We start from the raw sequence: 12,372 nt of genomic DNA, 5'->3' as shown, positions 1-12,372 counted from the left end.
CTAAAGGAGCCTCTACTTATTCTCTCCTTTCTAGGAAAATGTCTCAGGAGCCGTATCACAGCTGTCCCTTGGGGAGATCCCAGCTCCGGCACAGCCTTTTGTATCCTCAGAAGAACGGAAGGAGCGGTGGGAACAAGGCCAGGCTGACTACATGGGAGCAGATTCCTTTGACAACATCAAGAGGAAACTTGACACTTACCTCCAGTAGAAACACTGCCGTTTTCTGTGGACACATCCACGTCACAGGCACTTGTTTCTGATACTTAGTACCTAGAGCTGGGTTAAGAAAGGTCTGTTACAGTTGCTAGAGGCTTTCACTAAAATTCATCAGATGTGGGGTTTTTTGCAAGACAACTGGTGAGAACTGGGCAAAAGTTGTTTAAGTAGCAATTCTGTTATATGAACAACAGTTCTGCTTTTTAACCCTGAGCTTATATTTCAGAAATTCTCAATTAAGCTGACTGCCAATGTATATGGTAAGGGAAATTCAATCTTAAGTTGTTAAGATAGCTGTATCAACTCTTAAAATGTGCCAAGCCAGGCTTCAGATCAGTCTCCTTTCAGAATGGGACACGCATGGTACATGTCTCTTGCTTGCTTGCTGTACCCCTCACTAGACCTGCATTTTAGAGTCTCCCAGAGGCTGCCAGAGTGATTGTAATTCTGCTTTCAGATAAAGACAGCCTGTAATAGCACTGCTGAGTGATTCATAAGCGTATCAACAAATGGTGTTAACCCATTTCCTAGTCTTAGCGTCTGAAGGTGTTCACCAGTTTTCTGTGTACAGTAAGGCGGCATGCTAAAATGCTTTGTTCCGTTCTGTATATCTGAAAACAGCAGTGTGATGGTTCCCTGCAATGGCACCCTGTATGAAAAATAAACACTTACTGCCATATCTTGGTTGTTTCATTAAGGACACCCACTACTCATGGGGAAAAAAAGTATCAGGGAATTTTTCATAATTTGTAGAATTTGTATTTTTTTTTAATTTGATTTTATTTTTAAACTTTACAATATTGTATTAGTTTTGCCAAATATCAAAATGAATCCGCCACAGGTATACCCATGTTCCCCATCCTGAACCCTCCTCCCTCTTCCCTCCCCTACCCTCCCTCTGGGTCATCCCAGTGCACCAGCCCCAAGCATCCAGTACCGTGCATCGAACCTGGACTGGCGACTCGTTTCATACATGATATTATACATGTTTCAATGCTATTCTCCCAAATCTCCCCGCCCTCTCCCTCTCCCACAGAGTCCATAAGACTGATCTATACATCGGTGTCTCTTTTGCAGTCTTGTACACAGGGTTATTGTTACCATCTTTCTAAATTCCATATATATGCGTTAGTATACTGTATTGGTGTTTTTCTTTCTGGCTTACTTCACTCTGTATAATAGGCTCCAGAAAAATAAATGACCCAATCAAAAAGTGGGCCAAAGAACTAAATAGACATTTCTCCAAAGAAGACATACAGATGGCTAACAAACACATGAAAAGATGCTCAACATCACTCATTATCAGAGAAATGCAAATCAAAACCACTATGAGGTACCATCTCACACCAGTCAGAATGGCTGCAATCCAAAAGTCTACAAGCAATAAATGCTGGAGAGGGTGTGGAGAAAAGGGAACTCTCTTACACTGTTGGTGGGAATGCAAACTAGTACAGCCACTATGGAGAACAGTGTGGAGATTCCTTAAAAAACTGGAAATAGAACTGCCTTATGATCCAGCAATCCCACTGCTGGGCATACACACTGAGGAAACCAGAAGGGAAAGAGACACGTGTACCCCAATGTTCATTGCAGCACTGTTTATAATAGCCAGGACATGGAAGCAACCTAGATGCCCATCAGCAGATGAATGGATAAGAAAGCAGTGGTACATATACACAATGGAGTATTACTCAGCCATTAAAAAGAATACATTTGAATCAGTTCTAATGAGATAGAATTTGTATTTTAAAAACCAGTGTAAAACTTGACACTGAAATATATGCTTTAGAAGTTTTTTTCTAGATACCTAGGGAAATCTACATCTAGTGCTTTCCAGTGATGGTGATGTATCTGATATGATAGATAGAGGAAAGGAAGATCAAGTTTATCTCATCTGTCACTCACATTTCATCTCTATATTAAGTGGGTACTCAAATTTTAGAATATTGTAACCTTAATGAACCTAGGTTCATTGTCAGTCTCTAAACATACTCAATAATCTTTCAGGACTATTAGAATCAGTATCAGACTCAGTGTCTTCTAGCATTTTTATCCGTGGCTTAAAATGATAGAAGTACCAATATAAAACATACTCATTAAATGTGCAGGTCATTCCAGGTTGCACGGATGGCAAGCTAGTAAAGGGCATGATTTAAATGACCTTTTAAATCTGAAGTGAGTAATCACAAATTATTCTGTTGAAGAAAACAAGAGGGAAAACCATGACGAGAAGAAACTTTAGAAGCTGCAGTGGCTTTTAACCTTCAAGATCAGAAATAAAGATTCCTTTATTTCCACAGTAAGGGTGTGAATGAATGTTGGAATATGGAAACTTGGAGGCAAGACTGGATTGGGGGACCACCTTGGATGTTGGCTACCAGAAGAGCTTAAGAAGAGCCTGAGGACTTACCTCAGAGTGTAAACTGTTAAATAACAAATTATTTCTGAAGGTGAAATAGGCTGGTTAGTTGGACTGGTGGAAAGTGAGTTGCTGTGGTCTTCAAATACGTGAAGCACTACCAAAGATTTAAGTGCCTCTGCGTGTCAGGTCGGAGAAGGCAATGGCACCCCACTCCAGTACTCTTGCCTGGAAAATCCCACAGACAGAGGAGCCTGGTGAGCTGGAGTCCATGGGGTCGCTAAGAGTCGGATACGACTGAGCGACTTCACTTTCACTTTTCACTTCCATGCAAATATACAAATATACAACATTTGTTTTTCTGACTTACTTCACTCTGTATAATAGACTCTAGGTTCATCCACCTCATTAGAATTGAGTCAAATGTGTTCCTTTTTATGGCTAAGTAATATTCTATGTACCACTGCTTCTTTATTTATTAATATGTTGATGGACATCTAGGTTGCTTCCATGTCCTAGCTATTGTAAGTAGTGCTGCAGTGGACATTGGACTATATGTGTCTTTTTCAGTTATGGTTTCCTCAGGGTAATGCCCAGTAGTGGGATTGCTGGGTCATATGGTAGTTTCATTTCCATTTTTCTTAAGGAATCTGTGCCTAATTTTAAAGTTGGTTTCAGCCCTACGTTGCTTTCACAGTCTCAATGGTTATAAAAATGTCTGATTTCAAGGAAAAACTTGAGCTTATTCCAGAAAAACATCTACCAAAGCATTTATTCAGTCATCTTATTTTCACATCAAACACAATTTGGGTTGACATATACATTTATACAACACAACTCTGAATAATTCATTCAATAAGCACTTATTAAGTACTGACCATATCACACATGTGATGGACAGTAGATACATAGGAATGTATTAAGACAGACGTATTTCCTTATATTCTAGTAGCAAACAGACTGAAAGAAACTAACATATATAATTGCAAATTATGTTAAATAAAATACACCGACAAATACACTTGCCCCTGAGCAAGTCCAGCCCTAGGGTCTTCAAGAAAAGCCTACAAGATGCTGATTAAGCCAGAAAGAGAGGCTCTCCAGAAGCCAAAAGGGAGTGAGGAGAAGAAGACGATTCCATTCAGAGGAAATTGTGGGAATGGGAGAACTGGGTGGAAATAAAGGCTTTCAAGACAGGATGGAGAGGAACGTATTGCCTTCATAGATGAACGTTTGGGCTTTGGATTTTAAATTCAATAATGACTGAAGTTTTATTAATGTTAACTTATATGTAATGTTTTATTAATGGGAACTTACATACCAAGGTAAGCAGAATAGTATAAAGAACTCCCATCACCTACTTTCAACAGTTGTTTCATCTATGTCCCTATATCCCCATGAACTCCTCCCCTACCAAACTATTTGGAAGCAAATCCTAGATAAAAAAAAAACTCACATGATATACACCCGCTATCTTTAAAACATAGGGACTTCATAAAATGCTCACACCAAGAAACTTAATTCTAAATGTCCTCCATTATGTTGTGTTTTACTTCCACTTGATCTTATCAGGATCCAAGTGATAGCTTAAGGTGAAGGATGTCAGATTCTTGATCTCTGAAGAAGATTGAGCTTCAGGACCAGGGGACCAGATTTGATCACTCAAGAGCTTTTGTGTGGCAGAGTTTTATTAAAGTATAAAAAGGGACAGAGGAAGCTTCTGACATAGACATCAGAAAGGGGACAGAGAGCCCCCCACTCGCTAGTCTTATCAAGGCCTTATATACTTTTACCAGACCCATTCCCACAACATACATCTTAAATTAAGATTAGAACTAACAATAGAAAGGTCTCACCAGACCCACTCCCACAATATACCTAAGATAACAAAACTAGTCAGAAGGTTCTTCTTAAGGAGAAACATGTCCTTCAGTTCAGTTCAGTTCAGTTCAGTCGCTCAGTCATGTCCGACTCTACAACCCCATGAATTGCAGCACGCCAGGCCTCCCTGTCCATCACAAACTCCCGGAGTTCACTCAGATTCACGTCCATCGAGTCAGTGATGCCATCCACCCATCTCATCCTCTGTCATCCCCTTCTCCTCCTGCCCACAATCCCTCCCAGCATCAGAGTCTTTTGCAGTGAGTCAACTCTTCGCATGAGGTGGCCAAAGTACTGGAGTTTCAGCTTTAGCATCATTCCTTCCAAAGAAATCCCAGGGCTGATCTCCTTCAGAATGGACTGGTTGGATCTCCTTGCAGTCCAAGGGACTCTCAAGAGTCTTCTCCAACACCACAGTTCAAAAGCATCAATTCTTCAGACCACCTGACCTGCCTCTTGAGAAATTTGTATGCAGGTCAGGAAGCAACAGTTAGAACTGGACATGGAACAACAGACTGGTCCCAAATAGGAAAAGGAGTACATCAAGGCTGTATATTGTCACCCTGCTTATTTAACTACTATGCAGAGTACATCATGAGAAACCCTAGGCTGGAAGAAGCACAAGCTGGAATCAAGATTGCCGGGAGAAATATCAATAACCTCAGATATGCAGATGACACCACCCTTATGGCAGAAAGTGAAGAGGAACTAAAAAGCCTCTTGATGAAGGTGAAAGAGGAGAGTGAAAAAGTTTGCTTAAAATTCAACATTCAGAAAACTAAGATCATGGCATCTGGTCCCATCACTTCACGGGAATAGATGGGGAAACAGTGGAAACAGTGTCAGACTTTATTTTGGGGGGCTACAAAATCACTGCAGATGGTGACTACAGCCATGAAATTAAAAGACGTTTACTCCTTGGAAGAAAAGTTATGACCAACCTAGATAGCATATTGAAAAGCAGAAACATGTCCTTACATTGTTTACATTGACTAAGACAAAGCAATGTAGAATAAAAAGTTTGTCCTTTTCTCCTCCTTGAGAACTCCAGACCCCTATCTCCTCCTCGAGAGCCCCAGACCCCTTTATCCTCCTCGGGGACCCCAGACTTCCTATCAACCTGCCTAGGAATTGACTCTATCACAAGTAAGGCCCTTACAGTGCAACTGGTTGATATCTCTGATTCAGCTGTGTTTCCTTACACTCCCTTGTTTTGTTGTTGCCTTGCAATTTACTGAAGAAACCAGATTAGTTGTCCTTTAGTCTCTCCCACATTCTACACTTTACTGATGGCAGTTTGTTTCCTTGTATTCTGTATTTCTTATAAACTGATTCAGAGGACCAGATTAAGGTGTGATTTAATCTCATTATGATATTAACTGCCATTAATGATCATTGCCTAGATACATTATCTCACTGGGGTTACAAAATGGTAATACTCTCACTAGCTGAAATATTTCTATATACTTCCATTCATCAACAATCTGGTTATCCTGAGTTTTTCCTATTAAAGAGGCAGGATAAATGCTTTATTCCTTCCCTTTACTCACTAGTCAGTATATAAAATATGCAACTGGTTTCATAGCATCCTCCAAAGGTGGTTTTGAGGGGGTTGGTTCTAGTATCATTATGAATGAATTAATTTTAATATAGTTTGTTTCAGTCCAATGCCAGTCATCTTAAAGAAGGTCTAATTGTCTTACCTTTGTGATTTACATTTTAAGAACACTGCTTCTGAAGCTGGTGGAAAACAGCTTAAATGAGAACAAGAGTTGATTAGAAGGCAAATTAGTTTACTGTGGTGATCCTGGAGAGAGACAGTGGTATTCCAACACACCTTGCACCAGGCTGAAGGCATAAAGCTGCTGATGGATTGGATATGAAGAGAGAGGAAGGAGTAAATAAAAACTAGAGGCTTAAGCAACAGTCTCCAACCTGGCTGCTCCTGAAAGACACTGGAGTTGTAAGTACAGTCTCTCAGGCTTATCACTATAGATTATGATTCAGTAGACCTTGGTTGAGGTTGAGGCCATAGTATTTCTATTCCAAGTACTATCAAGCAGTGACTGTGACCCAAGGGACATTTGAGAACCATTTGATACATTAAGAAGGTATTTACACTAAATAGGGAGTCAGAGCTTTCAGAAGATGCATGGTGCAATGTTATTATATAGCAGGGGATTCAACTTGTATTTAGTAAAGGCTTTCCAGAAGACAAACTTGGCCCCTTGAGTGAATAGGCAATATTATCATAAATAACATCTATAAATGAATTGTAATATTTACCTCTTTAATGTCACTGAAATGTATGGAATTAAGCTAAGGAAGCGGAGAAGGCAATGGCACCCCACTCCAGTACTCTTGCTGGAAAATCCCATGGATGGAGGAGCCTGATAGGCTACACAGTCCATGGGGTCGCTAAGAGTTGGACACGACTGAGCGACTTCACTTTCATTTTTCACTCTCATGCATTGGAGAAGGAAATGGCAACCCACTCCAGTGTTCTTGTCTGGAGAATCCCAGGGATGGGGGAGCCTGGTGGGCTGCCGTCTATGGGGTCGCACAGAGTAGGACACGACTGAAGTGACTTAGCAGCAGTAGCAGCTGCAAGCTAAGGAAGACTTGGTTTCCCCTTAAATAAAAGTCTGCCACAGTCTGCTTTTTTTCTACTACAAATGGATTATTAACTATTTTTACACTTGGGTATGTTATGTGATGGGCTTCCCTGCTGGCTCAGCCTTTGATAATTTATTTCTCTGAGTTTCTGATGCTGAAATTTAATCTTCTTTAAGTGAAAACAATCTGTAAGAAAGCAATGAGGAAAGACAATATTAACTAGGTACTTATAGCTCAATTCTCATATCAGCCCTATAATGTATATATAGATTTCTCATTTCTCTGGTAATCAGAGAATAAGAAAGGTTAAAAACTTTGATTCAGATCTGTGTATGTTCTAAATCTAAAGCTATGCTCTGCATTAAACAAATGAATGATGAATACAGACAATGAGATCAGGGAAATGGGCCAAGAGATCAAGAGTATTCTCTGTATATACCCATAAATGCCAGAAACAAATAATGGAAAAGCTTTCATTTTGCTTGCTATGAAGATAAGGACAATGGCCTTGAAATAGGACTTGGAAAATACTTTTTACAAAAAGGCATTCCTAAATAGGCTGCCTGAAATTTTATAAAAATGAGTGGGTAAGAAAATTCAAGGATAGGGTTAAGTCATAAATTTTGGCTTGGACACAATTCAGCTTCACAATGTATAGACTTTGTATCTTAAAAGCCTATATAGAATTATCCTGTTTTCACAGTTGTTTTATTGGCCCAGAAGAGAGAAAACTTCTATGATATGACTATATAATACTGTGGTGTATTCAGGGTCGGCATCCTTTTAGAGATAAGGGCTGCGCAGAAGGAACCCTGGGGCCCGGTGTCACCCCTTCCGACCCCCCTGGCAGGATCCCGACGCTAGACCATCCAACACTTGCTAAAAGGTCATCCTTGTGTCTCCTTTGCCTCCTCCAAGGTAATTCCCAGCCATCCCTGCCCTTTCCCATTCACAACATGGACGCTCAGCCCCGTCTTGGTGCAGGGAGTCAGTTATTGCCCTCAGGCTTATCTTTTCTCTGTCTCCTGCCCACCTACCCTCAACACTTATCCTCCGCATTCCTTTCAGGCCAGTTGGTTCCTTCTTTTGTCCATACCCCCCACCTAGGCTCCCTTTCAGACTGTCCTCTACCTCAGCTCCCCCCACCCCACCATCAGTCATGCAGGTCTGCCAGAAATAGGAAGATCTGTAATCCATTGCTCAAAGAGATGGGCCTTCCTAGCCATCCCCTCCCGGTGTGCAGGACCCTCCCAGCCCAAGTGGTTGTGCGTCTTTCCTGTGCTGCAGAAACCCCTCCTTTACCCACCTCCGTTCATCCACAGCAGGACATTACACCTGGAGTTGAGCTTTTCCTGGTGCTTAGGAGACTGAATCAAGAGCCAGAGAAGGCACGGGACCTTGATCTTGAGAGTTACCAGAGAATGAAGACATGCAGGCTTTTTTTTTTTTCTTCCTCAAAGTTCAGAGGCTTTTTTTTTTCCTTCCAGATTTATTGGGATATGAATGACATGTAACACTGGGTAAGCGTAAGGCGTACAGCATAGTGATTTGCCTGGAAAATCCCGTGGATGGAGGAGCCTGGTAGGCTGCAGTCCATGGGGTCGCTAAGAGTCGGATACAACTGAGCGGCTTCACTTTCACTTCTCACTTTCATGCATTGGAGAAGGAAATGGCAACCCACTCCAGTGTTCTTGCCTGGAGAATCCCAGGGGCAGGAGAGCCTGGTGGGCTGCCGTCTATGGGGTCACACAGAGTCAGACACAACTGAAGTTACTTAGCAGCTGCAGCAGCAGTGAACATTATCTCCTACAGATACAAAACTGAAGAAATAGAAAAAAATACATCCTGCTTTCCTTGTGATGAGAACTCTTAGGATTTACTCTTGTAACAGCTTTCATATATAACATATGGTGGTATTAATTAGGTTTATTGTATATTGCATCCCTAATACAGGCTACTCTTGCGTACAGGAAGTCCTTCTTGGGATCCGACCACATTCCCTTAGAGTACTTTATCCACTCTGCCAGTATTTGAGCTCTTGCCCTATAGGGGCCATGTTTTTTACTGAGGCAACAGAATAATGGTTAAGAGCATGGACTCTGGAGCCAAGTCGTTAGATTCAACCCCTGACTACACCCCACTTAACTAGCTTACTGGCAATTTCCCTTCCATGTGTCTTGCTTTCCATTAATAGTTCCAGAATCAAATATGGAGTTAATAGAAATGTGCTGATGGCCAACGTATGTGGCCATCGACAGTACCTATTTCTTAGTATTGTTTTGAGGATTAAATGAATTCAGGTCAGGTGCCCTTGGACTAGTGCCTGGCACAGAGTAAGGTGTTACATAAGGGATTCATTGTTATTATTAAGGTGGATATGTTTTATCTCCAGTGCCCAGCAGTAGTGCTTCTAAAGGTCTTTTAAGTAAGGACTGACTTCCACTCCTCAGTGATGAGTACTAGCAGGTGGGGTTAGGGGAGACCACTGGACAGGCTGCTGGCAGGGAAGAAGCACAATCACCCCCCAGTCTTCTCTTCTAGATTATAACTGGTGGATTAGGTGGAGTATTTTTCTTTAAATAAACTTTTTATTGTGGAATAACTGTAGATTGACCACAAAGCTGCAAAGACAGTAGAGTTCCTGAGGAACCCCTCAGTCTCCCCCCTCCCTGTGGGCATCTTGTGTTATACTGGTGTTTGTCACAACTCGGGGGCAGTGTCAGTCTGTTTCTGTAACCTCCCCCTCGCCCACCCTATCTTCTGATTTCACCTGTTGTTCCCTAACCCCTTCCTCTGTTTCAGGATCCCCCCAGGATGCCGAGTTACACTTAGTTTTCACGTCTCCTCAGCAACCTCTGGTCTGTGGAGGCTTTTCAGACTTTTCTTGTCTCCTGTGACTTTGATGTTTTGAAGAGTGCAGGTTGGATATTCTGTGAACTGTTTCTGTTTGGTTTTGTCTCATAGACTGAAACTTGGAGAAGGAAATGGCAACCCACTCCAGTATTCGTGGCTAGAGAATCCTGTGGATGGAGGAGCCTGGTGGGCTGCTATCCATAGGGTTGCACAGAGTCGGACACGACTGAAGAGACTTAGCATGCATAGCACTTAGCATACACCTATACTAAGCCACTCAACTCTTGTGATTTACTTATTCTGTGTTCACTTTGAAGTTTCCTTCTATAATGTCCAGTCTTCCAGCTACCACTTCTCACTACTGTTTGCCTAGAACAAAAATAGGAAGAGTTAAATGTTCAATAACAGAGCCTTTGAACACTAGGTCCTTTTCTATTAAGTATATGGATTTATTGAACTTTATTTTAGGTGGTTAGAAGCCTTTTTTGGTTTCTGTGCTCCTAGTTGGGATGAACAGAAACCTAGTCTTCAGATAACTAATACTGCCTTATTGTTGTGACCATGTAATATGCAATCCAAATAATTTGGAGCTCTCCACCTGTATCACGAGATCACAAGACTCAAGTCCTTTTTTTATAAAATTGAGGATATCAAAGCATCTTAACTAGGGAGTGAGGAGAATGAAATATATCATCTAGTATAGACTTTCTGTGTTTACTTATTCCCTTTGGTACCCAATTTTTTTACACTGCATAAGACAAGAGCTCTAAACGTAAAAGGCTGACGTAACTTTTCTTTGGCTGTGCTGGGTCCTTGTTGCTGCACACGGGCTTTCTCTACTTGCAGAGAGTGGGGGCTGCTCTCTAGTTGTGGCGTGCAGGCTCCTCACTGCAGTGGTTTTAAAATCCTATGATGTACTATTAGGGAATAGCCCTTCCCTACCCTAACAAAAAGGGTAAAATAGTTTAAACATTCAGGAAACTGTAGCCTAGTTAATTTTATCTGCCTTTCTAAGACACTATTGACAGAATGCTGAAAAGATGGCAAACTTACTGAAAACATTTCAAAACATTAGTCCTGTCTCTGCTTTAGCAAATGGCCCACATATTTTAATAATATATAATCTCTCTGATGACCTTTAATATCACATTTATCACATTAAATACCCTCTTGGAATACTAGACTGGGTTTCAACTGTTCAAAGACATGCCCTAGAATTTATCTACCAATTTAAGAAATCATTTTGACATTTGCTGTTCTTCTAAGTGAAGTCCCAGTGTAGCCTAGTTATTATATCTTGGTTCAGATTAATAGAGGTGTCCTGTTTGATGTACATTTGAATCATATGCATTATTAAAATTATATTTTCATGTAAAAATTAATTTTCATATTTAAAAGTAGAAGCAGGTTTAAATCTGTCAGAAAATTCTTGATCAAGAAGGTTCAACACGGAGCTGGAAAAGAGATTTTTTAAAATCCCATCTTAACCTTTGAAAGATCTGACTGGAAATAAGAAATCATCTGCCCTTTCAAAAGCAGCATATTATTATGGCTTCATCTAGAAGACTGTTCTCCCTTATTACCACACAGTAAGTGTAAATACATTAACATGGAAGAAAACATTATGTCTGCTAACAGGGTTTCTAATCAACAGAGTTTCTCCCTCTGAAGTAGACATTACTGCAGGGAAGCCTCCCAACCATTATTCACAGCTATCAGTATCTTAAGATCTTTTTATTTAGAAGTAACATAAAAATGAGGTACTGAATTCCAGAATGTAGAACTTGTAAGGAAGGTTATACATACTTATTGGTGAATTAAATGAAGGAAAGCTGTTGTATTTCACCTTTTGAAAATATTTTCAAGTTTAATATGCTGCTGCTGCTAAGTCACTTCAGTCATTTCCGACTCTATGTGACCCCACAGACTGCAGCCTACCAGGCTCTTCCACCCATGGGATTTTCCAGGCAAGCGTACTGGAGTGGGTTGCCATTGCCTTCTCCACAAGTTTAATATAGTTGAAAACCTAAGGTTAAGCATTTGAATTCTTATTAATAAGCCAAACATATCATTGTCCTCATGTTTTTGATGAATCTTCTTTCCAAATACTAATGAACAGACCTTTGTTAAGGAATAAAAAACACACCAGTGAGTGGGAATACAAACTACTACAGCCACTATGGAGAACAGTGTGCTGCTGCTGCTAAGTCACTTCAGTCGTGTCCAACTCTGTGTGACCCCATAGACGGCAGCCCACCAGGCTGCCCCGTCACTGGGATTCTTCAGGCAATAACACTGGAGTGGGTTGCCATTTCCTTCTCCAGTGCATGAAAGTGAAAAGTGAAAGGGAAGTCGCTCAGTCGTGTCCGACTCTTCGCGACCCCATGGACTGCAGCCTTCCAGGCTCCTCTGTCCATGGGATTTTCCAGGCAAGAGTACTGAAGTGG

The 12,372-nt window shown here is 41.0% G+C and overlaps 1 protein-coding gene across 2 annotated transcripts in view; it reads left to right on the top strand.

The window, feature by feature from the left end:
* GYG1 (glycogenin 1) overlaps window positions 1-895 on the top strand; it is a 40,897-nt gene extending 40,002 nt beyond the window's left edge. For both annotated transcript variants that reach the window (XM_061419175.1, XM_061419168.1), the window contains one exon: window positions 35-895. In XM_061419175.1, the coding sequence (XP_061275159.1) occupies window positions 35-208 (174 nt within the window). In that variant the 3' untranslated portion in view covers window positions 209-895. The remainder of the gene's footprint in view (window positions 1-34) is intronic.
* The last annotated feature ends 11,477 nt before the right edge of the window (window positions 896-12,372 follow it).

This window comes from Bos javanicus, chromosome 1 (assembly GCF_032452875.1).
Source record: "Bos javanicus breed banteng chromosome 1, ARS-OSU_banteng_1.0, whole genome shotgun sequence".
Classification (NCBI taxonomy): domain Eukaryota; kingdom Metazoa; phylum Chordata; class Mammalia; order Artiodactyla; family Bovidae; genus Bos; species Bos javanicus.
This window is presented reverse-complemented; position numbering and strand designations above follow the sequence as displayed.